Source organism: Pseudomyrmex gracilis, unplaced genomic scaffold, assembly GCF_002006095.1.
Source record: "Pseudomyrmex gracilis isolate BER0280 unplaced genomic scaffold, ASM200609v1 scaffold_143, whole genome shotgun sequence".
Lineage (NCBI taxonomy): Eukaryota > Metazoa > Arthropoda > Insecta > Hymenoptera > Formicidae > Pseudomyrmex > Pseudomyrmex gracilis.
This window is the reverse complement of record NW_018020727.1, coordinates 122,238-149,638: the sequence shown is the minus strand read 5'-3', so window position 1 is coordinate 149,638 and position 27,401 is coordinate 122,238. Positions and strand designations below refer to the sequence as shown.

The 27,401-nt window shown below is 42.7% G+C and overlaps 3 protein-coding genes across 8 annotated transcripts; 2 read left to right on the top strand and 1 right to left on the bottom strand.

Annotated features, from left to right (window-relative positions):
* Positions 1-21: 21 nt before the first annotated feature.
* On the bottom strand, positions 22-10,177 carry LOC109857065 (serine-rich adhesin for platelets-like). Of its 4 annotated transcripts, none has more exons than XM_020432988.1 (5): positions 10,065-10,177; positions 7,799-7,869; positions 6,665-7,630; positions 6,228-6,557; positions 22-6,145 (listed from the first exon to the last, which is right to left on the bottom strand). In XM_020432988.1, the coding sequence occupies exons 1-5, from the start codon at positions 10,105-10,107 to the stop codon at positions 3,551-3,553; spliced, it is 4,005 nt and encodes a 1,334-aa protein (XP_020288577.1). In that variant the 5' UTR covers positions 10,108-10,177; the 3' UTR covers positions 22-3,550. The 4 variants fall into 4 exon arrangements, with proteins under 4 accessions (XP_020288577.1, XP_020288576.1, XP_020288578.1 ...); XM_020432987.1 differs by lacking the exon at positions 10,065-10,177 and adding an exon at positions 9,170-9,621; XM_020432989.1 differs by lacking the exon at positions 10,065-10,177 and adding an exon at positions 9,170-9,239 and having other exon boundaries at positions 7,799-8,087.
* Positions 10,178-10,319: 142 nt separating this feature from the next.
* Positions 10,320-14,660, top strand: LOC109857066 (protein SET). 2 transcript variants are annotated; one of them, XM_020432992.1, is made up of 5 exons: positions 10,320-10,665; positions 11,147-11,336; positions 11,558-11,754; positions 11,886-12,168; positions 12,313-14,660. In XM_020432992.1, the coding sequence occupies exons 1-5, from the start codon at positions 10,411-10,413 to the stop codon at positions 12,333-12,335; spliced, it is 948 nt and encodes a 315-aa protein (XP_020288581.1). In that variant the 5' UTR covers positions 10,320-10,410; the 3' UTR covers positions 12,336-14,660. The 2 variants fall into 2 exon arrangements, with proteins under 2 accessions (XP_020288581.1, XP_020288580.1); XM_020432991.1 differs by having other exon boundaries at positions 11,549-11,754.
* Positions 14,661-16,049: 1,389 nt separating this feature from the next.
* LOC109857084 (fibrillin-1-like) lies at positions 16,050-27,008 on the top strand. 2 transcript variants are annotated; one of them, XM_020433041.1, is made up of 20 exons: positions 16,050-16,767; positions 18,482-18,790; positions 18,878-19,303; positions 19,469-19,616; positions 19,697-19,908; positions 20,311-20,472; positions 20,603-20,755; positions 20,836-20,973; positions 21,535-21,823; positions 21,908-22,074; positions 22,181-22,524; positions 22,616-22,875; positions 22,988-23,308; positions 23,428-23,516; positions 24,176-24,516; positions 24,591-25,012; positions 25,079-25,409; positions 25,480-25,729; positions 26,120-26,249; positions 26,350-27,008. In XM_020433041.1, exons 1-20 carry the CDS (start codon positions 16,680-16,682, stop codon positions 26,747-26,749), a joined length of 4,980 nt encoding a protein of 1,659 aa, XP_020288630.1. In that variant the 5' UTR covers positions 16,050-16,679; the 3' UTR covers positions 26,750-27,008. The 2 variants fall into 2 exon arrangements, with proteins under 2 accessions (XP_020288630.1, XP_020288632.1); XM_020433043.1 differs by lacking the exons at positions 20,311-20,472; positions 20,603-20,755; positions 20,836-20,973 and having other exon boundaries at positions 16,052-16,767.
* The last annotated feature ends 393 nt before the right edge of the window (positions 27,009-27,401 follow it).

The following is a 27,401-nucleotide window of genomic DNA, read 5'->3' as shown; positions in this document are numbered from 1 at the left end:
ATATGTATATATTTTATCTGTGTATACTTTCGTTATCTCATTACAGTCACATTTCAGTCACTCTATAGCGCGTTTCTTTCCTGTAAATTTTCGTTCTCGCCTCGTTTTACGAGGAAAGTCGTTCGAAAGAATCTCATGTTTCACACACATTGTGCTTGACTTATTTATTATTGAGAAAAACCAACCATACACTGCAATGCAAAAATGTACGATTGAAACTTATTATTCTCGAAGACTGGTGGTCACAACTGATCTAAGTTTAGTTTGTTTCTAGAAAATCTTTTTTTTAATTTAATTGTTTGTTTCTAAACACTAATCGTGTGACAACTAACGCAAATGTGCAACAAATAAATCGGTTCCGAACACAGGTTGTACGTAACGAAAGCGTGACACGACATCTTCACTAACGTCTCCATGTATTATGAGAAATCCTCGTACTTAATAAAATAAAGAATACGGCTCTTACGAAATAAAGAATACGGGAAAATATGATCATTATTATTGTAAACGTACAATGTGTTGTGAGAAAACGTAAGGAGAGCGTACTGCGAGTCGTTCGCGAGGTACAATTTTAATACGTGCGTAAAATCTTTTTAATTAACACCGTTAAATTGTTTTTCTTTAAATTGATAAGTTTCCGAAAACTACTTTAACATATTGTTACATTTAGATACAGGAAGTAAAAGAAACGATATTGTTTGTGATTAAATTGTCGCAATGTTGCAAATCTTTGCTTTTGCAAAAGTGAAGAGTTTTTTTAATGCTCTCTCTTGTTAAGGAAACAAAAACTCAGAGTTTCTGTAAAGTTCAACTTTATCTTTGACTTAAAAAACGAAAAATGTGTTTTTTGCGAAGAAACAATCGGAAGTGAGTAATATTTAAAATTGTTGTTCGCGTCAACTAGGAACTAAATTGTAAACTTACTCGATAATAAATTCTCAAGATAGATAATAAGCAATATCATGAAAAATCGTCACCGACAGCGTTTGTTTCGCGACGCGTGTGATACCAAACACAATCACGTGCAGAGGATGTCCTTATCTTATTATCAGTATCTTAATTATCGCATATATACAGGGTGACCCGTAACTAACGACGCAACAAACAAATTTTTAAGACAAACGAGAAATATGGGAAACAAAGCTAATGATTTTTTGATTTGACAACGTACAAATTGATTACTCGAGAACTTTTTAGGAGTCTAAACATGTTGGCTAAATATACGCTCTGAACTTATGAACGTTAAAACTAACATTTCAGACGAATCTTTGTGTGAAAAATTATTAGTTTACACTTTTCATGGTTTTACATAAAAATCTGATCTTGCCGATTGTATCACTAGTTACGGAACATCCTTGTATATATATGTATATGATATATATTGCATACATATCTCACATATATACATATATATACCATATATAAACATATGAGATATATATATGACATATATGTACAAGAGACGTCTCTTACATCTCGTCGATCGTCTTTAAGACATCCTACGTATCTAATAATAATATAAGTAGATATTGTATAACACGAGTTTTCTCACACAGTCACACTATTATAAGAAAACGAACATGGTATCGGTCGACTGAGAAATCAAGCGATCTACTACTCTTTAATATGTACGGGATTTCGAATTGTTTTTATCGTCGAATGACCAAAATGAAAAAAAAAAATCATAAATAATATTATAGAACAACACACATAAATAATAACTTAAGCGAATCTCGTGAGATGAAAATACGATTCTTCAAAAAGAAAAAAAAACAAGAATATTTTACTCTATGTACAAGTATGTATCGCACCAACGTGCTAATTGGGATTATAATTTTCGTGATCACAAATTTGTACAAATCCCCTTTTGTACACCATTCCATTTGGTCGTCTATATTATACGTATTAGCTTTACTTTTTTTTAATTCTCATTGGCGAATGAGAAGTAAAGAACGTTCAAAGTTCTCTTGTAACAAAATAAGTTTTGCGATCCTGTGTGTGTGTGGTGTGGTGTGGTGTGTGTGTGTGTGTGTGAGAACGAGTGTGCATGTACTTTCTAAAAAAGACCGTATTTATTTTTTCTTCATGTTACATAGTAAACTTTTTTTTGCTTTTTACTTTTGTGTTTGTGTGTGTACCTGTGTGTTTAAATGCTTGTCTCTGTGTCACGTACGTCGCGGAAGGAAAAACGGATTGAGGCAAATTCTCTCGGTCAGTAAAGATTCTATCTCTCGTCTTTGGATTTTTGAAATACGGCGATCTCTACTTTGGTAAAATACAAACGCAATCCGTGATGTGCAATCTCTTTCCGTTGTCGCTCTCCTCTCTCGTTGAAAATCCCCGTGACCGTTCAGCCACGTCAGAGAGAATCTGTTCGCACTGGACCATGAAGGGAGTGAGACGCGGAGAAGGGGAGGCTACAAACAGCTGATGGCGCGTTAACACACCGGCAAAATCGATATTTTGAATGTAACTATCGAACATACACTCCTTCACACACGATAGATGTTTAACTTTTCTGTCAATGCGTTGAACGGCGCAGTAATCGAGTTTACGGCGACTCTGATAAGACTGATGTTGAGATAAACTCCGCGGAAAACTGTTCCTTGCACCCTCGAGAATGAAGATCGGGAAGAGAAGAAGACGGCGCGAGAAGAAAATTCGCGCGCTGCCGTAAAAACTTGTTTCATCGTGAAGGTCAAAGAAGAGCATCCGGGCATTGACAGAATGATTAAAGGCGTTCGATACGTGTGGGAATCGGTCAAATCAAAGACAAAGTACTGAGGAAACTATTTCTATGTAGAGCACAACGGATATCAGATCCAGATTCTATAGATATTCGATACGTATCGATAGAATATTGTTAGGACATGGTGTGCCGCGTGAAGATCACCTTGGCAAAAACTTAGAATTTGCTGATTCTCGAATACAACATTGAGCAGTGACGTAGTAAGTGGGGAGGGCGGAGGGGACAATCCGTCCTGGGCGCCGTTTCAACAGGGCAATAGAGCAATAGAGCAATATGTAAACGCGTTTTTATTGTTTGAAGTTCACGCTTTTAACTTCACTGTCTCCAACACAGACAACTGTGAATACATTAAAAAAAAAAAAAAAAATGTTTTGCGATCGAGACGTCGCTTCTCTTTTTATAAAAAATTATTTTTTTATCAAAAAAATAAAGCGTAAAATAAAAAGATTGATTTTACTAGATTAAAATATTTGTTAATTATTGAAGTAAGTTATTATCAAAGCAACTTTGTAGGGAAGAGAAGACCGCTCCAAGCGCTGTTTTTTCTTACTACGCCACTGACATTGAGGTAACAAAGCGATAACGTGAGACGCCGGTATGCGAAACGCGCGCTCCAGAGAGATACGTCTCTCTTTCTCTTCAATTAGCCGAAGTTTCATCCCCGAAAACTCCGCGTCTGATGATACATAAATAAATCCGTAGACAAACGACGACTTCGTTCTCGTCGCGCGGACATTGGATTCGATGCTCTTCAACAAGCAGATTGTACTATTACATTCGTCGATAACGATGATCATCTTTTCACGTGTTCGACGCAGCGGTACTCGTCGGCGATGAGTGCGTTGAACTTGTCGTTGTCGTCGACGTAGTCGGTAACGACAATGTCGCTGACGTCGTTGATGCGATTTTGGTCGTCGTTATCGCCACTGCTGTCGTGCTGCTCGTCTGCGCGCTCGATTGGGAAACTCGCGTGCTCGAATCCTTTTGAAATTTCTTCGTGTGCTCGCAAGGAGACGAACTGTGCTTTCTCTTGTGTTTCGAGCTCGATGAGTGACTCGACGAGCGGCTGTCCTTGTCGATATTACTGCCGCCGGACTGTCTCTTTTCTCCGTATCTGTGACAGTGACACTTCGTTCTCCTCGTATCCGTCTTCTTCTCGTCTTCCTTAGAATTCGCTCGTTCAGATTTCTCCGAGGCGGAACACATGTGCGGGAGACCGGAAATGTTCGGTGTCTCGTCCTTGCTGGGGTCAGACATCTTGGAATCTGATTTCGAAGACTGGGGACTCCGATGGCGATGTCGACCGTGCTTTTGATCCCGTGATCTTTCGTGATCTTTCTTCTTCTTGTGTCTCCGCTCTCTGCTGTCGTCCCTCTCGTCTTTGTCGTGTCGTTTTGTACATTTTGATTTCGAGTGAGTCTCGAACGATTTCGAGCAATTCTCCTCGCTGCTGCTGTTTCTGCTGTTGCTGTGCCTCTCGTTCTCGGTAGACGAGGACGCAGAGGACACGGACAAAGAAGAATACGAGGAGACGCAGGTGGTAGTTGTTGTTGTCGTTGTTGTTGTTGTTGCTGTTGCTGTTGTTGTTGTTGATGTCGTCGTCGTCGTCGTCGCCAGCGCCGCTGTTGCCGTCATCGTTGTAGTCAACGTCGACGACGTGACTGTTGAATTTTCGTTGGAAGAATTGCCATCGGAAGTAGCGAGATTAGTGGTTTTCTCGTTTTTCGCTCTCTCCTTCGCCTCGTCTTCTGCCATCTCGATGAGAGCCTTGACGGCGTTCTCCGTCGCGCATTCGATCTTCGATGAAAACGCCATTACGGTCTCTGCTTCTAACAAATGGCAGTACTTCTTCAATTTCGCTACGTCGTCCTTGAAGTACTGCTCGGCGATGTCAAAGCTCTCTTTGTGAATTTTCTCCAGCTCCTCCTTCGACGCTTCCAAAACCTCGGCGCGCAACGACTGACAAACCTCATCGACGTCGGTTTTGGACTTGTAGATGGCTATCTCCAACGCCCTGTCCACCACCTGGGTGGCGTACGTTTTCGCTATGGCCTGTCGCTGCATCAGAACCTGCTCGTCAAGGACAACCGGAGAGGAAGCTCTGGTCTCGGACGCGTCTACAGACGGAGACAGTCCCGAATCGCTCAGTTGCCGTTTAGTCTCCTTCATGGAAGACGAACTATCGAACTTGGAAACCACTCTCGTATCGACTAGAGCGGAAACACTTTCCTTACTCGATATGTTTTTGCTGCTTGATCTCTCGTGATGACCGCAGTGATGACTCAACTTGTGACCGTTGCTGTCGTATTTTTTCTTCTTACAAAAATGACAGGTGTCGGAGTTATTGCTGTGTGTGCGATGACTGCTGGATTTGTCGCTGCTGCGGCGACAATCCTTGTGCTTTTTCTCCGATCTTTTTTCGTCCCTCTTGTCGCCGCTTTGCTTCTGCTCGGTGTTTTCGTTCTTGGACGATTTACCGAATGGGTCCGACGACGAGTTTTCGGTGTTCTCTTCCTTTACTTTTCGCTTCAACGATGAGTGCGATCTCGAGTGATGACGACTCTTGCGATGTTTCCCATGCTGATCGGACTTCTTTAGATTACCCTGATACTCGGCCGCCCTCTCCTTCGCTTTCTCGAGAAAATCGATCGACAGTTTCTGATCCAAACGCTGCCGATTCGTGTTCTCTTTCTGCTCGTCACCGACAGATTCTAGAGTTTTTTTCTCTTTGATACGATGAGCAGATTCGTTCATCACGCGGCTGTGTCTGATGCTCGAACTGTGCTGCGACTCCGGATAATATTGCTTCAGTCTGATATGCCAGGCAATGCTCGCTACGGCCGATACCGTTCTGAACTGATGAATGATATTGCGCGGTAGAAAATATATGTCGTTGTCGTAGAGATTTATCTTGGCGTAGCGTATGCCCTGTCTTCGCAACTGGTTCAGCTTCGCGTCCTCAACCCACTGCACGCACTGCGATATCGGTGGCTCGTGGAGATCCAGCTGGAGTTTCTCGACGAGCTCCGCGAAGTCGCCCGCGTAGAAGGCTACGACGTCCTTCGTGATTCTGTTGCAATCAGACGTCTGACCGCCGTGAACAGCTTTCAGCACACCGACTGCTGCTGTGGTCATCCTGTCTAATCCGTGACCGACGTGATCGGCGTGCGCCTTCGTGCGATCCTCGAACATATACTCGCGCGCCTCGCTCAATCTCGGCAAATATTGGAGATTTCTCAATTCGTTAATGCCTGTTCTGCGTCGTTTGTACGGGCTTTTGTTTATATCGGCAGTTGGCACCAGCTGTTCACCCGGCCGGATCCACAAGATGGGACCGTCGTTCGACTCCTGTGGCGTCTCCATCTTCACGACAGACAAAGGCCCCCAAGGCATCGTCTATAAAACAAAAAATACAAAACCACAATGAACAAAATTAGATATATGCAACTTGTGATATGTGTGGACAAATGTATTTTACCATTTTCAGGAATGGATTCTCTTCTAACTTTTGCAGTAGATGCGGGAAGTAACCGCCGACCTCTTCGTGAACGGTGCCCACGAGACTTATTTGATGCAACGGTCCATATCTAATGGTGCCATTGCTATAAGCTTTACAAACTTGGTCTTTGTATTGAGCCATTGTGGTTGTTTCTATGTCGCTGCTTCTACCCAACACTCCGTTTTTCACGGTCAACGTGGGATAATTGGTCGCCATGTAATCTAAAAGATCGGGCAGATACGCGGCCGCATTGTGAACTATGCCCATAACGTGATAAGCGTTTCCATTTTCGTCTTCACCAAATACCACCTGTGGAGAAAATACAATCAGATCGTATTAATTGCAACGCGTACATGCGGAACGCGCGCATTACAAACAAAATTATTTGTCGTTATGTAACGACAAATTTCATTTACCTTAAAATATTCGTGCACCAACTCTTCCATCTGTTCACGCGACAAATTGTCGATTTCATCCTGAAACATGTGGACCACCGACGCGCCGCCGTTGGGATAAATTTCTATGTGAATAAACTTCTTGTACTTTAGGCCTTCAAACAGTTCGCCCTGCACCAATGGACTGGTGAGCATCTTGTAATTCTTCGCTTGTAGATTCATCCTCACGTTATCACTGACAGAAGACTTGGAGGAAAAAACCTTGTTGCTCAAAGACAACATGTGACGGTCCCTTTTGCATTGCACACCGATGCTTGCTCTCTTTATATTCTTTCTCTTGTAACACCGCGAGCAATATCGTCTGTCGTCCTTCGAACGTTTCTCTTTCGAAGAGGAAGTTTTCGAGTGCGAACTTGATGACGGATTAGAACTCGAAGTAGAATCCGCGAGTTTCTCTTGAGATATCTTCGAGGACTCGTTCTTCATCCACTCCACTTTGACCGGAACTTGAAGCTTTTCCGGAGAATCCACTGGTTCTTCCTTAGATTCAATCGGTTCTATTTTTATGTTTGTGTTTATGACTTTTTCGTCCTGCTCCTCGCTCGATTCTGTCTTTCTGATCTCGGTTTGCGAATTGCCGATCTTTTCTGGCAATGTGCAAAATGAGTACTCCGTCACCTTATCCTTGTGCATGGCCACACTATCAGCGCTGTCCTCTTCGTACTTTGCTGTGTCCATGATGACCGTTGAGTTCGCCGACATCAAGCCGATGGAAAATGTGTCGGGACTGTGAGGATGAGGACTGACGGAGACTCTCGGTGGGTAATCGGGACTCCTCGGACTGCTGATGACTTCGCCGCTACTCTGCGGGCTTTCTCCCAGTTGTGGAGTATTACTGGAGAAGTTTACACATCCCTCCAGTTTCGCTTTCGTGGGTAACGCGTGCATATTTCCGGATAACGTTGTGTCTTTGCACGCAGATTCGACCTAAATCAAAGACAGTTCTTTACGAATTTCTGTCGTTGCAAGTAAAATTACTGAAGTCACATAAACAGATACTGAATTATTTCATTTTTTTTTTTTTTTTTTAAATATGTGGCATTAAATATGTAAAACACCACAGAACGTACTTTGCAATAATTATACAATACTTACATGTGTGTGTATTTGTTGCATCAATTCCTTCACAGGTTTTACTACATCATTATTACAGTGATCTGGACTTCCTGCACATCATACATGGTACCATTATATAAACTTGAGGAAGACAAATATTATCCTTAGAATATCGTCACGCTCAGATTTTTAATTATATAGTGTGTCATGTATGATATATGACTTTTTTTTGTACTTTTCTATCTATTTGTTTTTATGGAAGACACTACAGTAGTGGTCGCAAAGATCCAAATTGGTCCAGAAGCTGATCTATTGATATCCCCTCCTCCTGCATTATACATAAACTCTCTTTTTATCACTCTGAGACATAAGGAGTAAAAACCTACTTATCCAATTCTCTGCTGTTTTATTTCCCCTCATTCTTTTAGTCCCTCCCTTTCTGATATCCAATCTGAATACAAAAACCATTTTGTTTCCTTTTATGTTTATAGCTTGCTTTTACTGTTTTCCATGGCCAAGGAACATTCTTCTTGCGAAGAGAGAACTTAAAGTTGCTTGGGAGGGAAATTTCACACCGGTGTCACGCAAATATCACAAATATAACAATCTCTACAACAGATTTTTTTAGCTTACTGTATGTTTTATATCTATTAAAGGGTGGATTTTTTGTAATTGAATATATTAATTTTGACTTTAAACAGTATTGACTTCCTTTTACATTATCGCATTATAAAACGAAGATATAAATAAATATATACACATATATTGAATCCATTTTATAACAAACAATAAATACTAAAAATAAGATTAATTACATATAAATATAAATTACGTAACTACAAGTCAATATATAATTTTATGTACGTACTGTTTTATTTGTTAAGCTTGCGACAATAAACATAAATAATTAAAATAATCTATAAACATAAATAAATTGTGTTAACAAATAATTTTCAACAACAATTCTATACAAATGCTAATAATTGTAATCATAGAAATATTTGATACACATAAATAAATGAGAAAAGCATCAATCATGCTTTGATAAGCATCAGTATAAATAAAAAAAAAAAATGTTAATACTAAAATTTTTAAATAAATTTCTTGTAGCAACAAATCAAAAACCTGAAAAAAAAAAAACAAAAAACAAACTTGCCATATTATCTTCAAATCCAACAAATGTGCTTAGATCATCATTCAATTATTTTGAACCTCCATTGAATATATATTTTTACAACACAATTAAAATAGTGACATGCAAAGCTTATCAGTGAGAGCTGTGGTGTGGGCATAGGCTTGAATAAGTGTACCACGGTGTTAGAAATGTCAGCTAGGAAGAAAACATTCATCCATTTAGGGAAGACAGTCGGAGAACATGACCCGAGAACGAATGACATGAAATGAGATTACCGTCTGGTTCTCCCGGAAGACAAGCGGTGCCGCCGACCAGGTCAGTCTTCTGGTGTGACATCGTGAGCCGTTGCGGGGACGGCTGGCGGTGCGTTTGATCGTCCGGTTCGCTCGCGGCCCGTTCTCCAACATCACCGGACGAGCTCGCGGAGCTCGAATCTCCCCGTGACGCGTGCCCTTCCGTGTTCGCGTGAAACTGTGACGCTGCAGGGAAACCCGTGGGCGTCCTGGCGGAATTACGCGCGTGATCGCGATCGGCCGTCCCCTCGTCAACGATGCGCCACGTCGTATCCGACGACGTTTGGTTCGCTGCTTCACTGTCAACCGACTCGCTCGCTCGCTGGCTCGTATTATTTACATCGCATCCTACGTTTGAGTTTGACACGATAACCGCACCGTCCTCGGATGCCATCTTGGTTCCATGAGCGACATCCCGGACGCGACGATACTACGCCGTTGTTGATTGGCGAGCGATCTCGCCGGCGACGGCGCGCCTACGCCGCGATTCGGCCGCGCGAATCGTCGGGAGTGGGGGTCCCGCCAGTAAGCCGGACGGTTCCATCGGTAAGAAGAACATTTTTACACAAACGGAATCTTCGATCTTCCAAACCTTGTTTTACGTGAAAATTTTCGATTTCCGCACTTGCGGCCCCAATCGCCGCGGAATTGCCGCTCGGGGAACGGCCGCGAGGAAGATGGGAAGGTCGGTTTTTTTTACGACAGTCGTATATCCCGACCGTGCTTTGCGGAGGAATAAATTAGTTGAGATAGAGAAAGGGACTCGTTTGTGTCCGTTCCAGGTAATTAGTCAAACGTATACTGGTAAAGAAACATAAACACACATACTCGGGTTACTTCGAAGGTACAACATAAACAAATTGAGCAAGCAACGCACCTTTCGGATATACGTTTTTTTTTACCACGGGCGTGTGGCACATGCGTAATTATTAACACTCGTCTCTTCGAAATGTTTTTCTCTCGCTGCGGTGAGCGATGATGAACGCAAACAACGAGCCGCTAATTGAACACTAAGGCCGACTTGGGTGAATGTTGCGATACGGAATTTAAGTTTTAAAACGAGAGAGTCGCCCGTCTAACGGCGATTACGCGAACCGTGGCTGCAGTCGGTGTTGCGCGCCGTGCACTCTGCGTCGAGCGTGACGAGGTGAGCGCATTCGGGAAATAAACACAGAGTGTGTGTGTGTGGCGTGTACAGTGGTGGCAAGAGCGCGCGTTGAACAATGTCATCGTCGAGTAAAAAAGCGAAGGAGCTCGAGGATCCGGGCTCGGGCGAGGGAGACGCGCGCGACTACGACATTGAGATACAGAAGACCCTCGAGGAGATTGATGGGTGCCAGAATCAAATCGATGGCCTGAACGAGAAGGCCAGCGACGAGATCCTCGAGGTCGAGAAGAAGTATAACAAGCTGCGCAAGCCCTACTTTCAGAAGCGAAACGACATCATCAAGAGGATACCCAACTTCTGGGTGACAGCTGTATCCTTTTTGATCGACTTGTTAAGAAAATCGTCGTCGCGCGAGGCGGATAGGCAAAACGGCGCGGTCGTTTTTGACGTTTCTCCGCGATGCCGGCGTCCGCCGGCGACCGTCGCCATCTTGCCTGTACTTATATACGTGCATATAAAAGCGTGTATAACCATAAGATTTTCGTGTTATTGAGCTTTTTATATATTAATCGTTTGCGAGTAACGTCGCGGTTTTGCGACTTGCGTTACATGCTCGTGGTGAGACCATCGTGATGCGTCGCCGCGATAGTGACTGTCAGTGTGTAATGTACAAATTGAAATGTGTACACTTTGTGCATGTTTTTTTTATTTAGATCCAACTATTGCAAATTGATTTAAGTATTGATTTGAACATGAGGGAGAGATTGAGAATGGAGATATAATATTTGTTTATTGTATCATATATCATGCAGATATTGTGTGAGTAATGTTATTCCTTATAACAAGTTTAGTTTGTAAACAACAAAGAAATAGCAGAAATACTGGAAGAGGATGAGGAGGATGCGCTAAGATTCTTAAATAAATTAGAAGTTGAAGAATTTGAAGATATAAAATCTGGATATAGAATAAATTTTCACTTTGATGAAAATCCATATTTTGAAAACGAGGTTTTAACTAAGGAATTTCACTTAGGATCTTCTGGTGAGCGCATTTCGTGTTGCTTTTTTATCATTCACTAGTCAGTGTGCATGAAATTTTGTTAAGGATCAAAACGTTTGCCTATCTTTATAATTAATAGAATAACGGTTAATAATTTTTTGCAAATCAACATCCGGATATTCCGCTCCGAGATGCTCATTTTTTATTTTGTCTCTTGAGTGGTGTAGTTTTTTGATTAATCTCCTGTTTTGCAGGAGATCCAGCATCTCAAAGCACACCCATTCGCTGGAAAGAAGGTGCTGATTTAACAAAGAGAACAAAGACCAAAGCACCGTTGAAAGGACGCAAGAGGCCACTTAAACACAGATCGTTCTTTGATTGGTTCACGGATCACGGAGATCCGAGCTCAGATGAAATAGCTGAACTAATTAAGGATGACATGTGGCCTAATCCATTGCAGGTAAATACATTTATATATTTTGTTCTTTAAATATCTTGTTTACTAGAATCTTATGTTTATGCTTGTATCAAGTTTGTTTCTTTGTTTAATTGTTTTCAAAACATGTAACTGATGAGTTTTGGGGGTTTTAGTATTACCTGGCTCCAGACATAGATGTAGAGAACGGCATTGAGGGCGATGGCGAGGAATGCGAGAGTGAAGAAGAGGAAGAGGAGGAAGATGGTGCTGAGGATGGCGATGAGGGTGGAGAAGGAGAAGAAGGCGACGACAGCATAGTGGTAGTTGAGGATGATGATGAAAGAGACGAAGAGGATGATGATGAGGAAGAGGTTGTAAATGAAGAAGAAGACGGTGTCAATGAGGAAGATGTCAACGAAGAAGATGATCTGTTAGTACATGAAGGAGATTATGAAGGTAATTGTCAAATATATTGTATCTTATGTTGTTGTTGTTGTTGTTATTATTATTATTATTATTATTATTATTATTATTATTATAGTGCGCGCTCGGATATGTGTTTGTTTAGCGCCTAACAGAATTTCCATTTAATTTTGACAGAGGGCGAGGAACCTTGTGAATAGAGTCGGATTAACCAATTTCCGGTAAAATCAAGCTTCACAGATACTGTGAGAAAAAAGAAACTGAGCAAAATTGTGTGCACGGAATCAATTAAACACAGGAAAGATCTACTGGACTGAAAATATTATGCCATATGAATAAATCTCAGGACACATTTTTTTAAATATAGTTACAAATAGGAAGACAAGTTAGAATATCTAGACTCTTTCAACTGAGAACCTATGTATAAACAAAAAAAAACAAAATACAGCGTTAAGATATATTGAAAGTGGTTTGAAAGGAAAGGGTCTGGATTAGAGATTTAGATAGGTGTTACTCTTGCACTGAATATCTGTATCAGAAAACATAACATAAATTCCTCAGTTATATTCATATGGCCTAGTCGATCCCTTTAATAAAATAATGCGACAGAAAAAAATATCCGCCTGGTCTTAATATTGCGGATTTCATCGATAAGTTATAGTAAAAAAAAACAAAAAACAAAAAAAACATAGAAACAAGATGTGCATTTGTAATGGAGAGAGTTCCATTCAATTGCTTTTTCATGAAAAAAAAAAATTTTATTTCTCAGATGTGACTTTTCCCTCTTCCTAGAACGAGGTGTCGCTAAATAGAATGTTTTTGAGAGTGACAATTTTGTGTTTTCTCTATTTTTCCGCAAACATGAAACACCAAATTTCACCCAATCTCTTTTTTACACAATTTATTGTTTTATCGCAATTTTTGATAAAATAAATCTATAATAGAAACAAAGATTTTATCTTTTGCTACGATGGAACCGATGGTCTAAAAGAAAAAAATTGCTGTCATCTGTATTCTTATTTTACATGTATATCTGATGTTTTTATATAATTATACTTTGTGATGATATCCGATTGAGATTCTATGTTATTTACAAGATACATCAGAAAAATGTGGTCTCCCCTCCTATGTCATAAAAAATACAGTTTATATATAAGTTCCTGTTACATTTACACGTTATTACGTTAGTCATCAATAAACAATCGTGTAATGACAAAATTTATATTTTCATACATTTTTTCTCAACTGCAATTTATATGATGTTTGTTACAACATAAGCTTAACAGTTTTAGTAAAAATTTATATCCGAGCAATATATAAACAAATAAAATCCAATCTATTTATAGTATTTTTGAACTTTCGAGTTTAACAAACTTGATCGTTAAATCGATCATGTTTGGTGGTCATGGTGTCCATCAGGGACTTGTCACGCTCAAAAAGATCTTATTTCCTTCCGGATCTTGCATCTCACCTCGTTCATGTTCTTCCAATACACACACACACACACACACACCTCGTGTCACTCTTTGGTTTTCATTTTTCATCGCGTATAAATCAAGTGTCTCGAACACGTTTCTCACATTTGATACATTACACAACGCACTGTTCGAACGGAATGATTTCGCTTTGCGAGACATTTGTGCAACAAAAGTGAAGTCAGTCCGCGCGGCGAGAGACGCTTTTATCACCTTTTACAGACAGTCTGCGTCTATAGAGAGGAAAATGCATCGATGCGAATCAACTGACTGAGAAAAACAAAAGCACACGCGAGTCGTTGTCGATCGTGCATTTTTCGCGAATTAGAACAGAGACAAGTAATTTTAGACTACATCTCGCGCGTAGCAAGCGCCGGTAATCGATTTGATAAGGAAGTGTAATTGTAGAACAAAGTACAACAGCGATATTTTTTAATTAACATGTTGTTTCATTATTTCAGTATAATTTTGTGTCGATATATATATATATATATGTATGTATATATATATTTATTTATTTATTAGATCACTTTACACTTATAAAAAGAAAAAAAAACTTGTGTGCGAGGAAAGCAAATTATTGTCAAAATTATAGAAACGATAAGGTTCAATATAAGATTTGTATTTTATCATTAGACTTTGTGTGTGTGTATTTATATGTACACATTTGCTACTGAGACTCACCTGCTGGTTCTGGTTGGTTGTAAAAATTCCATAGAATGGAATTTGTCCGCAATTCCATACTACAAAGTGGGCGAAATGTAATAAACTGTTTTTTTTTTTTGTTTCAACGCTCGTTCTCTCACGGGGTCGCTACCGTACATACATACATGCGTTTTGTCGAAGATCGTTTCTTCGACGTCGTCTCTGTGTGCGAAAAAAACAAACTCGGTTTTTCGCACAAGGGACAAATGTGCCAGTGAAGACGCGCGCGAATCAAGTGTAAACCTTTTAATTACGTCAGACGGCGTGTTCGTCTTACGCAATCCACGCAACCGAATAAAGTTGCCAGTTCGAGATACAAACGAGTTTTAATATGTTCATTAGTTCTTTAAGTCTGGGAGCAACCGCGTGTTGTTCGCGGTTTGCGATTCGTTTTTTATGCGAAATGAACGAATAATGCGCGTATATACGAGCGCAAAATGTGTTCGCACTGCAACAAACAATTGCGTAGTTGTTGCCGCATTTAATCGTCACGTATTCAACAGGTGGTGAAAAACGAAAAAGAGAGAAAAAAATGCAGCAACTGTAGCGTATCGTAATTCTAAAAATTTCAAGAGAGATTCCAATTTTTTACAATCAAATTAAATTGCACAATTTTATTTATTCAATTTAAAATTCAGATTGACAAAAACTGTAGTGTTTGTCAAGATTCTCTCATGTGAATGTGTGTGTGCGCGCGCGCGTGTGCGTGTGGTTTTTAGGTGATAACGCGTGGGATTCTCGCGGGAGAGGCACATGAAACTGTCGTCGCGCATCACGCGGACCAGGAAGCGATCGAACAAATAAATTTTGTCCGCCGGTCCTTGCGCGCGGCCGTAATTTTGTTTCTTTTTTTTTTCCACGTGAATTGTCGAATTCCCCGGCTTTTTCACATCAAACAGTCCGGATCGTCCTCCGTTCTCGCGTTCTCCGCTCGGCCCGATTACAAGCAGGCCGAGCACATGCTACCGTAAATCGTCGCGACAAAAAAGCTCCACTTCACAAGTTTGAAGACGCGCGCGCGCGCGCACGCTGGCGTAAGACGCTGGCTCGACGAAACCTCTAGGACGATGCTTAGCTGGCGGCGAAACGACAGGGGTTTTTTTCACAATGCACGACTCTGTGTGTTGTGTAGAGTCCCGGGGTGTTACGATCGCTCGCCTCGCGATAACCGGCGAGTCAGATGACGCGCGCAAGACAAGATCCGCACGTAAATTTAATCGAATTCAACTGTGTTACGCCAATTCCGTGAACCGATACTTCCGTAACGGGAATTCATTCAAACGAATAGAAATATCGCGTCTACAATAAAATTTAATTTTGACGCAACGCCGAGATCATCAAATCGTGCCGCCGATAGATTCGATAAACATATTTTTTAAGTAAATCTAAAAATATTGAACCAACTATACACGCGTACACGCTTGCAATGTCTGTGTGTCACGATGTGATAAATTTCCACTCGTCAAGGTTTGGAGGCCGACGAGTGGTGAACGAAAATTGGCGCGCGACAAGGGGACCACTGTTGTGGAAGCAGAAAAAAGACGCTTCGTGGCCAATAGAAGCGCAGAAGAAACGGAAGAAACCACGGACGATGATGATGATGATGTCGGTCCAAGAAGAAGCGGCGAGGCTGCCTCGCGCGTCGTGTTTATGAGACGGGATCGCGCGTACGTGCGTGTACGTTTGTTCGACAAATCAAACTACAACGCAGCAGGAACGTTTTTTTGAAAAATCAGTAGTTTTTTGAAAAGTCAGTAATCGAAATAATCAAAGTCGATGAAAAACACACGAACGTGAAGAATTGAAACATTTTCGGAATTTCCTCGGAATTCGGCAGCTTCGTTTGTAACAATTTGTAGCAACGGTCTATCTTGTCTCCTTGTATTTGCTCAAATTGCGCTATTATTAATCAACATTCGCGAAAACGAGTCGCGTGCGCGCGCGTATTCGTAAGGAGATAGTGAAAAAGACCGGGACGGGGACTTAGTCGTCGTCTACGTAATGTGATGCAGAAGGAGGGAGAAGGGTAGAAGGAGAAATCTCCACGCCTGTGCGAGGGAGATGGTACAAAGGTGCAGATGACAAAACCGAAGTGCCGGCGAGCCAAATGCTTCAATGCAAGCTGAGCTCTCATCTGAGTCGCATCCGGCGACGAGAGAAACCTCATCACGGTCGCTCACACACGAAGCGTTTTCGTACACAAGGTCTTTTCGGTGAAAACGCGAGAGACAAAGAGAGGGTATATCCGCGTCGAGACAAGAATATCGACGACTCGCGCGTTCACGAGGAAAAAAGAAAAGGGGATAATAAAAATTCGCGTGAGAGTAATTTGTAATCGCAATCGGTGGAGATCGATGAGGAAAGATGACACGACACATCGATTTCGAGGCGTCTTTTATTGCCCTTCTCATGGTGACGGTCCATCTGGAACAGCTGGTTCTACACAAACGAGGTATCGTTAGAACGCGCGTTCAAATCTATCAAATTCGTCGATCAGATCTCGCGAAAATGTTTAAGTAAAATTATACGCTGGAGATTGTCTAGCTCGAAATAAAGCGCAGAATTTTTACGTAAAAGCAAAACAACAAATCAGCGTTTGCTTATTTAATTCTAGAAAAAAAATGTCTTATTTGTTCGGCACAGTCAGTGAATAATACTTTTACAATGTGATTCAACGATTGAAAACGAAACGAAATTGGTTGTTGAAAATTAGTTTGTTGTCCACTTTTTTAAGCGGAGATCAAAGCGACAAATTCCGCGCTGCTCAGGTGGAACGAATTTCGTTAATTCGTCGCGAACAGATAGAGAACAAATTGTCGACTAATGTTTCAATTATTATTTTCCAAGTATCTTGTTTGAGAATTATTACCGAGTTATCTCGTCGCCGATGTGTTTGTGATCAACTAAATTTCATTGCGTCGTGCGTGTTCGATGAGTGTATAGGGGCGTTAAGCAAATCATCCCATTAGTTGCTTCTCCATTGACCTAGGCTCATTCGCGCACGCAAATTACTACGATGTTGCTTTAGATATCTCAAAACCAACGATGAGTAAAGTTCAACTGGTGCGGTGAGTATTTCAGTGAGATATCAGTAATTGCGTGTTAAAAAAATGCGCCGACAATTTTTCTCTATCTCGCAAAATCGCGCGCGAGTTCAATTCCGAAAACTGTTTTCTTCGTTCTCTTTTTTAAGAAACAAGCTCGCGTTGATTCCAGACTCAGATTTCGACGAATTAATTTCGTCGAGCAATGTCACAAATTGACGCAATGTCACAGAAGGAACGTGCGCGCGCGCGCGCACGCGACACCCATGGTGGTGCGCGCAAACTTTCGCGTGGACACTCTCGATTGATATAAATTAATTTTCGCATTACATCAGTATCGCGCATTGAGAAACAATTGAGATCGTGAGAGCGTTTTATTGGCAGATCTTCGCTAGCTCCTTCGCGCTAGAATGTTTGCGCGACTAGATTGATATATTTTGCAGATAATTCGCGTCTGTCATCATCAGGCGAGTGAGAAAATTGTTGCGCGTATCGCCGCAATTTTCTCTCTGACTAGGTTTCTTCGCTCTCTTATCAAAGTGCAAAGCGAGATTTTGTTTTTTGTTTTTTTTTTTTTTTTCTATTTCGCGCTGTCTTGACGGATCGCGGAAATTTGTACGTCAGAGGCGGACGAAAGACGCGCGCTCTTCGTTCCGAGAAACGCGAGGTGTTCGTTACACACTCCGTGTCATAATTACGATACGATATTAACAATAATGCATGCAAACACTACGAAAAACTGCTCGGAGGGAAGCGGGTGACGAAGAAATTGAAAGATAAGCTGACAAAAACCAAACACTGCACAGAGCATTTGACCTACTTTTGCCATCATCTTGCTCTTCTGAAGTTGATTTACGACGTGCAAAGTAGGCAAAACTGCATAGTTTGACGTTTTATTTCTCAAACAGACACGGAGCGTGTATTTGTCAAACTTTTATCAATTTCAGAATTAAGTAAAATTTCTTTATAACTGCCTACGTTAAATAAACCCTGACTTGTGTCAAAACGCGCGCGGGTTCAGCAAAAGTCATCGTAGGGTTGAGATAAATTTTTTTTTTTCTATGCAACAATCCTTAGAACTTTATCACACGGTTCCTGTCGTGTTTTTGTCGTTCGACGTAGCGTTTGCCGTCGAGGGAAAAATGGAGGACCGATTTGAGAAGTGCTGCGAATTGGGCACCTCCTGGGCGAAGGAAGGTCTGAGGTGCGAGAAGTTTACCGGGCCCGTGCCCGGTGTGCCAAGGGTCGAGCAGGGTCTTTGCCTGGAGACGGTAGACATCTGCTGCAATCGAGCTTATCACGAGTTGCAATGCGAAAAAGGAAAGTCCGACGCGCGCCAGGGCCTGGCGTGTGTGACGAGCACCTCGTCCAAATCCAGGACACTCGGACGCGGTGATTATCACCGGGATTGTTGCGAGGGATGCAAGCTAGGTGACCGATAAATTCATTAAGATTGACGCAAGAAGTGAATTTTTATGCAAATTATTGCGTACTAAACCTTTCTCAAAAAAATGTCAGGTATTCTCACGGGATCGTTGGGCAAAGGATGCTCTTTCAAGAGCTTCTCGTTCGGCGTTCCTTGGGATCCCGCGTTTTTAGAGTGTTGTCGCGAAGCTTCACCGAGTTCGACGACGGATCTCACAAGCGAATCATCCAGCGAGACCTCGGAAACCGACATGGACTTCTCGTCACCGTCGTCGCCATCGTCGTCGCCATCATCACCGGCTTCGTCGTCACCATCATCACCGGATTCGTCGTCGCCATCATCACCGGATTCGTCGTCGCCATCATCACCGGCTTCGTCGTCGCCACCATCACCGGATTCGTCGTCGTCGTCGTCCACTTCGTTTTCATCTTCATCACCTACTTCTTCGTCTTCGTCGTCGACTTCCGATTCGTCCTCCACGTCGCCAGAATCGACATCGTATTTGATACCAACTCCAGGTAAACAGAACAACTTGTTGCTCGCTGATAAAATCAGTTTGTAAATAAATTCTGTTTAATGCGTCGCGTTCAATAAAAGCTCGCGCGCGAGAGAGAATGTCGTTCGGTTGTAAATTTTTTTGCCGAGCTTAAACGATGCGACTTTAAAGTCGTTCCGATTCGCAGAGCTGGACGATATCTGTGAGCTCATGAAGGGTATGCTGTGCTCCGACATTTGCGTACCGACCCCGAGCTCGTATTATTGCAAATGCCGCGACGGTTTCACCTTGTTGGAGGACGGGAAGACCTGCAGGCAAGATCAGCCGATCGACAGGTGTGTATACAAGACGGAGATTCTTAACATTTATTAGCGAGACAGATATGACGTAACAACGGTGAGTTTTTTGCTTTCAGATGTAAACCGACTCACCCTTGCGAACACCGATGCACCGACACTGGAGTGGCGGTGGTGTGCAGCTGCAATCCAGGATACGAATTGGCTAAGGACGCGCGTTCGTGCATTTTGAAGTCATCCAAGAAAGGAAGACCAACCACGAGCGACGATGAGGACTCGCCGTTGTGTCCGTCAGGCTATCGTTATAATTCCGCTAATCAAGTGTGCGACGGTATGTATAAAAAATCTAAACACACGGATGTGTAGAAAAAGAGTAGTGTGTTGCAAAAAAAAAAAAATAGTATTGAGGTAAGAAAGTGAATAACACGCTGAATTGTTTTGTAGTGCATCCACACTAGTTACGTTTCTGTCTGATTTATGTTTTCACATGCACCTGCGTTGAAAGTTGTGTAACGCCACACGTTTGATAGAACGCTGTTTACTCTCGTAATGTAGTCCGCTTTTCTGTGAGAATTGCATTTTATCTGTTTGTTCAACGACAAGTCCTACAAATTTTCAACATCTCGCTGCGCTATTTGTTGTTGTTGTTTATTTTTCCACGAAATCGCGTGCATTCGATGTGTTCGCATGTGTGATCGTCAACTTTTCGCGTCCTTCGACATTTCTCGATTAGATGTGGACGAGTGTCTGATGGAGCGCGAGGTGTGTCCCGGAGGAGGATGTCGAAACACCATAGGGTCGTACGTCTGCGTCACGGGGAAATCGAGCAAAAACGCGCTCTACGAGGCTTGTCCTCCCGGCTATCAGTTGAACTTACGTACAGATGCGTGCGAAGGTAATGAAGAGCGTGTCTTATAACATAAGCGCGCGTGTGAGATTTCTTAAAATTTTTTATTTTATAATTGAAACATATTTTTCTCGAAATTAACGTGCACGTACAACGTCAAATTGTCGATATCGTTTAGACATCGACGAATGTGCCGTCTTACCGGACGCTTGCGCCTCGGACAAGCCGTTCTGTGTGAACACGCAGGGAAGTTACGAGTGTCTGGAGATGATCGGAGCGAGATCCTGTCCCGCAGGATTCAAGTTCGACAAATCGCTGCAGCGATGCAAGGGTAACGTTGCCATATCAATTGCGCGACGACAAAAATTCGCTCTATAGAATTTTTTCTCACACGCTCTTCCTGTCGATCAGACGTGGACGAGTGCGCGGAGAATATTCACAGCTGTCTCGCAGACGTGGAACAGTGTCGCAACACCGAGGGTGCCTACGAGTGCGACGTGAAATGCGAGAAGGGATTCACGTACAGCATCGGCCTGGGTATCTGCGTCGGTGAGCGGACTATACGTTCAAAATAAATTTATTTGTACGTCGCTTCTTTTCACGTCACAAACATGAGGTTTTGACAGAGAAAGAGCGTAAACTATGTTTTATTTTATTCGATTTTGATCTGTGACCCACACATGCATGCCGCATTTTACGACTGATGGTGATTTATCGGTGTGTTGTAGAAAACGGAGGTATCACGGGGTTTGTTTAAAAGATTGAATTCGATCCCCGATTCCGTGCACGTATTTGCGCTTTACTTCCGTATCTTTTGCATGCGAGTAGCTTCGAGGTGATTGATTAACATTGAAATACGCAAGGTAACAATTTTTGACAGAAATATATTCGTGTAAAATGTTATTAGTGTAAAATAGTAGCCAATAACATTTGATATAGTTATGAGCTTATCTATAGTGCGCGGCAAAACTGCAAATATCTCAAAAAGAAAAATAAATAAATAAAATTTAATTTCAGACACACAATCCGGATTTTCTCTCTAGTTAAGATAATAATTTTTTTCTCTAGTTAAATTTTTTAATCTAGTTAAATCGTAATTATTTATTTTAGACGTGAACGAATGTGAGGTGAGCAATCCTTGCACCGATCCAGGCACGACGTGCCTCAACACCGACGGTGCGTACGAGTGTTTAAAAACTTCGACGATCGCGAGAGATCCTCCCGATCGTCGAAAGACGGAATCGCGATCGAATTCGGCGAGGAATTGTTCCGCGGGATACAAACCGCGACGCGAACCCGACTCTGGAGTAACTACGTGTGTTGACGTAGACGAGTGCAGCGAGCAATTGCATTCCTGCAATGTTGACGAGCGTTGCGTCAACGAGATCGGCAGTTACAGGTGGGAAATTTCGTCGACGTGTTTTTCAAAATGATGTTAATTGAAACAAATGCGCGGTAACAAAAAATTGACGAAAATAATTAGATGCGCGCCAGTCAAATTGGACAAAATCACGACCGCCGTGGAAGAGAGCAACGACGATCGGTACAGACGATACAAGCTGGAAGAAACGACCGTTTCAGCCGTCGCCAATAAAATTGAGAATTGCGACGACGGATATTTTCTCGATGGAAAATCTCACCGTTGCGTCGGTAAAAATGATCACGTTTGCTTTTACTTTGCACAAATAGGTTTTTCTTTCAAAATTATTTAAGCGTAACGTGAAGAATCCGTTTCAAAACAATTTACTTCTCGCAGATGTTGACGAGTGCGCCAACGGATTGGCGGTCTGTGGAATAGGCGAACGTTGCGTTAACACGGACGGTGGTTACCGATGTTCGCCAACTTGTGCGCCCGGTTTTCGACTGCGCAACAACTCCCGCCTCGAAACCGAGGAATTCTGCGAAGACGTAAACGAGTGCCTGCTCGGTTTGCACACGTGTAACGCTCGGACTCATTACTGCGTCAATACGAACGGTTCTTACGTTTGCGAAGCATTGACCACCACCACCACCACCACCACTACGACCTCCAGGATCATAACGAGAAGACCGTTCGTTAATTCACGATACAATAAAGTACAGGTGCCCAGAAGCAGCCTCGTGAGTAACGGATTTGCTATTTCTGCGAATTTCTTCGAATTCCGTAAAAAAATTATCATTCTGTGACGTGGCTTCGAATTATATTATTTAGAGCACGGATCGTTATTGGTCCACGGAACCGTGCAGACCTGGCTATAAGAAAGACGCGAGTACGGGCTACTGCGTGGACATCGACGAGTGCGCGGTCGGTCCGGGATGTCGGGATCACGAGAGATGTACGAATACACCGGGCGGCTACGACTGCTCGCCCCTGTGCAGCGCCGGCTGGTACTTCAGCACGACGACGAAGAGCTGCCAGGATGTGGACGAGTGTCTGTTGGGCAGACACGATTGTCCTCAGAATACACACAGGTGGACTCTCATCTTTACTTCGCGTAACAATTATATGTTTTATGGTGATATTGTTATTATTATTCTTTTTAATTTTGTTTCAATTTCCACGCGCGTAAACGTGAATTCACAGATGCGTCAACACGAACGGGTCCTTCGTCTGCGAGGTAACACCGCCCTGCGGTCGCGGCTTCAGACGCGTCTTCAACGGCACTTGCCTGGACATCGACGAGTGCTCCGAGAACCTGCACAACTGTCGGCTCGATTTGCATCAATACTGCGCAAACAAGGAAGGTGGCTTCGAGTGTTTGACCAGACTGCCCTCCTGCCCGTCCGGATATCAATATTCTTTGAGCACCCGACGATGCGAGGACATCGACGAGTGTTTGACCGGACAGTACACATGTGACGTGAGGTTCTCCGAGAGATGCGTCAACCTTCCAGGGACATACAGGCACGTGAAATTCGGACTGACAAACATCCGGGCATTGCGTTAGGCGTAATGGTCTATAGAAAATGAAAGATAATTTCTCGTAATTTCTTTTCTGGAAATGCTTATGATGTGTTTCGCAGATGCGAGAGACCGTCTCCTCCTCGCCAACGTCAGCGACCAGCGTGTCCTTCCGGTTTCCGATATCATCCCCGTTTACGCCAATGCACAGGTATGTTGGGTCGCAAACTCGTGTTCTCTGTGAGATCGATATTTTCTCCGCTTTTACAAGTAGAAACGTTGAACATTTCTCTGATTTTGACCACTTCTCGGGTGTCTTTTCTAGTTTACATAGAAAAAAAGTAGTTATATAAGGAAAAGTAGTTATAACGAAGGAATATAAAATTAACGCTCCCTCCCCCCACTTCTCAACAACACACAAATTTCAGATACTTTTCGTACTTTCAGAACTCGTCAGAAATAATATCGAGCTCTCTCTTCGGGTTAACCGAATGAAGCATGTTAAGTAAACCTTCCCGCGGGAGAAAAACGCATGGATGAATTATAGATTGTCTGTTAGCTTTTCTTGCGATAACTCGCAACGCGTGCGCATATTATATATGTAGGTATATATCGCGCAAACTTGTGCACGTTTACCTGTGCTTGTTATGCTGCAGCCTTGAAATGCTAAAATATTCACAGCGCAATTGAACAATAACGCTTCGCTCTGCTTCACTCGCACGTCCCACAAATCTCTTTCGATTCATCCGGAAAGTCGACTAACTGCTTTGATGAATAACATAAATGTTCACCCAAGTATTGAAAATATTTGCGAAAGAAGATTTATTTTTCTCTTTGCGCGATCTGACAATTGCTTGTCTTGAATCTCAGACATAGACGAGTGCGCGGAAGGACTGGACAGTTGCGGCGACGAGATATGCTACAATCAGCCGGGTGGGTACAGTTGTGCGAAGGCGCCCGTGCCCGTGACCAGAAGACCGACCACGACGCCGCTGCCGGCGCCGACGAATCAAAAGTGCATACGCGGCACCAGATTCGTGAAAAATCGCGGCTGCGTCGACATCAACGAATGCAGAGAGCTCGAGGAGGCCTGCAGCAGTAACGAGGAGTGCGTCAACACCATGGGTAGCTACACGTGCAATTGCAAGACCGGTTTCCGTCGTGATAATCTCACGCAGGCCTGCGTCGATATCAACGAGTGTCAGTTGCAGGTACGGGAAGATGAGAAGCGCGCGGTCAAACTTCTTTGATAGAACTTCTGATCCTAATGTTTTTTTCTTCCAAGTTGAACGACTGTCTGCCAACGCAACGATGCGACAACACGATCGGCAGTTACACTTGCACGCGTTTTTTATCTTGCGGCACCGGCTACACCCTCAACGCTGCTACGGAGATCTGCGAGGACGACGACGAATGCGCGCTAGGTACTCACGACTGCGGACCTGGATACCAATGTAGGAATACCCTGGGATCGTACAGATGCGATCGCATTCCGCGTTCATCGACTTCGCAACCGCGCTCGTCGCCAATCACAATGAGAACCACGATGACCACGACGTCGCTGACTCCAACTAATCCTTGGACAAACTGCACTAACGGCTTCGAACCCGGATCCGGCGGCAAATGCATGGACATAGATGAGTGCCAGAGAACGCCGAATCCTTGCAGGTTCGCGCAAAAATGCGTCAACACCATGGGATCTTACAGGTAATCGTCAAAATAATTCTATTACAAAAAGACTATAATGTATGTACGTAAAAATAAATTTTACAGATGCGTGTCCGGAGTGATTTGTAGACCCGGTTACACCCTGGACCCATCCGGTCAGTACTGCATCGACATAGACGAGTGTCAGGAGGGCACGCACAAGTGCGGCAAGGACCAGGTTTGCGAGAACAGGCAAGGCGGGTATCACTGCGTTTGCCCGGCTGGCTTCGCGATCGGGCTCAACAATGATTGCGTCGACATCAACGAGTGTAGCATGCACACGGGTCCTTTCTCTGTTTGTGGATCGAACAGCCGCTGCGAAAATACCGCTGGATCGTACAAATGTTTGTGCAACGAGGGCTTTGAGAATATCGGAGGCGCGACAGGCGCCTGTTACGTGAGTGTTGTATTGAACACACCAGTGAGATATGAAATTTACATATTTACACCCGATGCAAATATTGCAGGATATAGACGAGTGTCAAACGGCAGGGCTCTGCCAGCACGAGTGTCTGAACACGTGGGGCGGTTACATTTGCACCTGCAATCCCGGATTCAGATTGAACAATGACAATCGATCTTGCACCGATATCGACGAATGCACGGAGTTCAAAGATAACAATCTCTGCATGGGCATTTGCGAGAACACGCTCGGAAGCTACACGTGCAAGTGTCCCGACGGATACAGACTCAGCATCGACGGTCGAACGTGTCAAGGTACAATAATTCTTTTTTTTTGTGGTAAAGTAACAGACAGGTCTCGATTATAAATAATTTGGCGAGAAAATAAAATAAGTAATGTGGTTCGGCGCGCTTTTATGTCAACGTAATTGCGCGAACGTTCATTAAAAGAAATGGAAAGTGAGAGTCCACTTACTTGAGTCACACGGTGCGGTTAGCACCGCGCGTACAAGCCAGACACGCGTTCCACCTACTTTATTGCTCGCTTAAGTAGCGCAGCGCAAATTGTACTTGACCCGCTTGTCGATAAACTGGAACATCTCGGTTGTGACAGCGCGTTCCTGCTGCCGTCATCTCAATCACGACATGGTCAGTGTGTGGTCACGATTTTGTACTTAATTTTTCTCTGCTCGCGTTTGTTCGCAGATATCGACGAGTGTTCGAGCGGCCGCGTCTGCAGGGGAGCGGACGAGACGTGTCAGAACACACGCGGCAGTTACAAATGCAATCAGATAAATTGTCCTTCGGGATATTACCGGGATTCCACGAGGAAAAAGTAATGATCTCGCGGCAACTAATAAATAAAATTAAACTCTATTTGATTCTTTTAAGTCAAGTTTGAATATATCTTTTAAATGTGTAAACTTCAACTTTAGCCGCTGCACGAAACATTGTCGTGCGGACGACTTGGCATGCCTTCGGCAACCCTCACACTACTCCTACCACTTCATCACTTTCGTGAGCATGCTGCCCATTCCGTCCATCGGTCAACTAGAGCTTTTTACGATGAGAGGAAGCTATCAGCCCGAGTCGACGATACAATTCAGCATGGCACTGGTGGACGTGCGCGCACCGCCGGATGTTGCACGCGCCACGGAATCCTGTTTCGCCCTGAGGAGACCGACGCCCTCGCAAGCGGTCTTGGTGATGACGCGCAGCATCCCAGGGCCGCAGGACATCGAACTGGATCTCAGCATGGAGATCTATCACGGCAATCTCTTTGCCGGCAGTGCCGTCGCCAAGATTTTCATCTTTGTCTCGCAATATGAATTCTAAAATAAAAGTCAATATGTAAATTGCCAAGAGCGTGCAATTAATATTTTTTTCAACCTGTGTATTTTTCTATCTATTTTGAAGTTTTTACGGCGTGGATGTTTTTCAATTCCCTGCTCATTAACAAAATGAATATTGAAATAAGTTTATCACATGTATCAGCGTCAGTAACACATGTATACAAAAACAAATCATGTACATAGATTTCTGTAAGTTAACGTACATAAAAAGACAGAGAAATAAACTTACATAGTTGAAATAATGGAATGACTTGTACTATAACATATTGTAGCTGTAACACTATAAGGCAATTGAACAGAGGAGAAACAGGAAAACGTGGAATCTGTAGTAATTAACGAATGTACAAAGTTCACGTTTTATTACAATTTTTGAATAATATAATATACTTACATAAAAATATCGCGCGCGATATATATATGCATAATAAATATATGCTCTAATATTAACAGTGTAAAATTTACTAACATCACACTCTGGCGGTTTTATTTATAAAAATCAGTCGTGTGTTGGTCGCGTTTGTTTGACAAACTTTAACAAAGTTTAATAAATTTTGAAGTAATCAATACTTAAAAATGTTTTTGCTACTTTTTTGAAATTTTGAACATTTATCGTTAAAGATTGTAATTAGTTTATA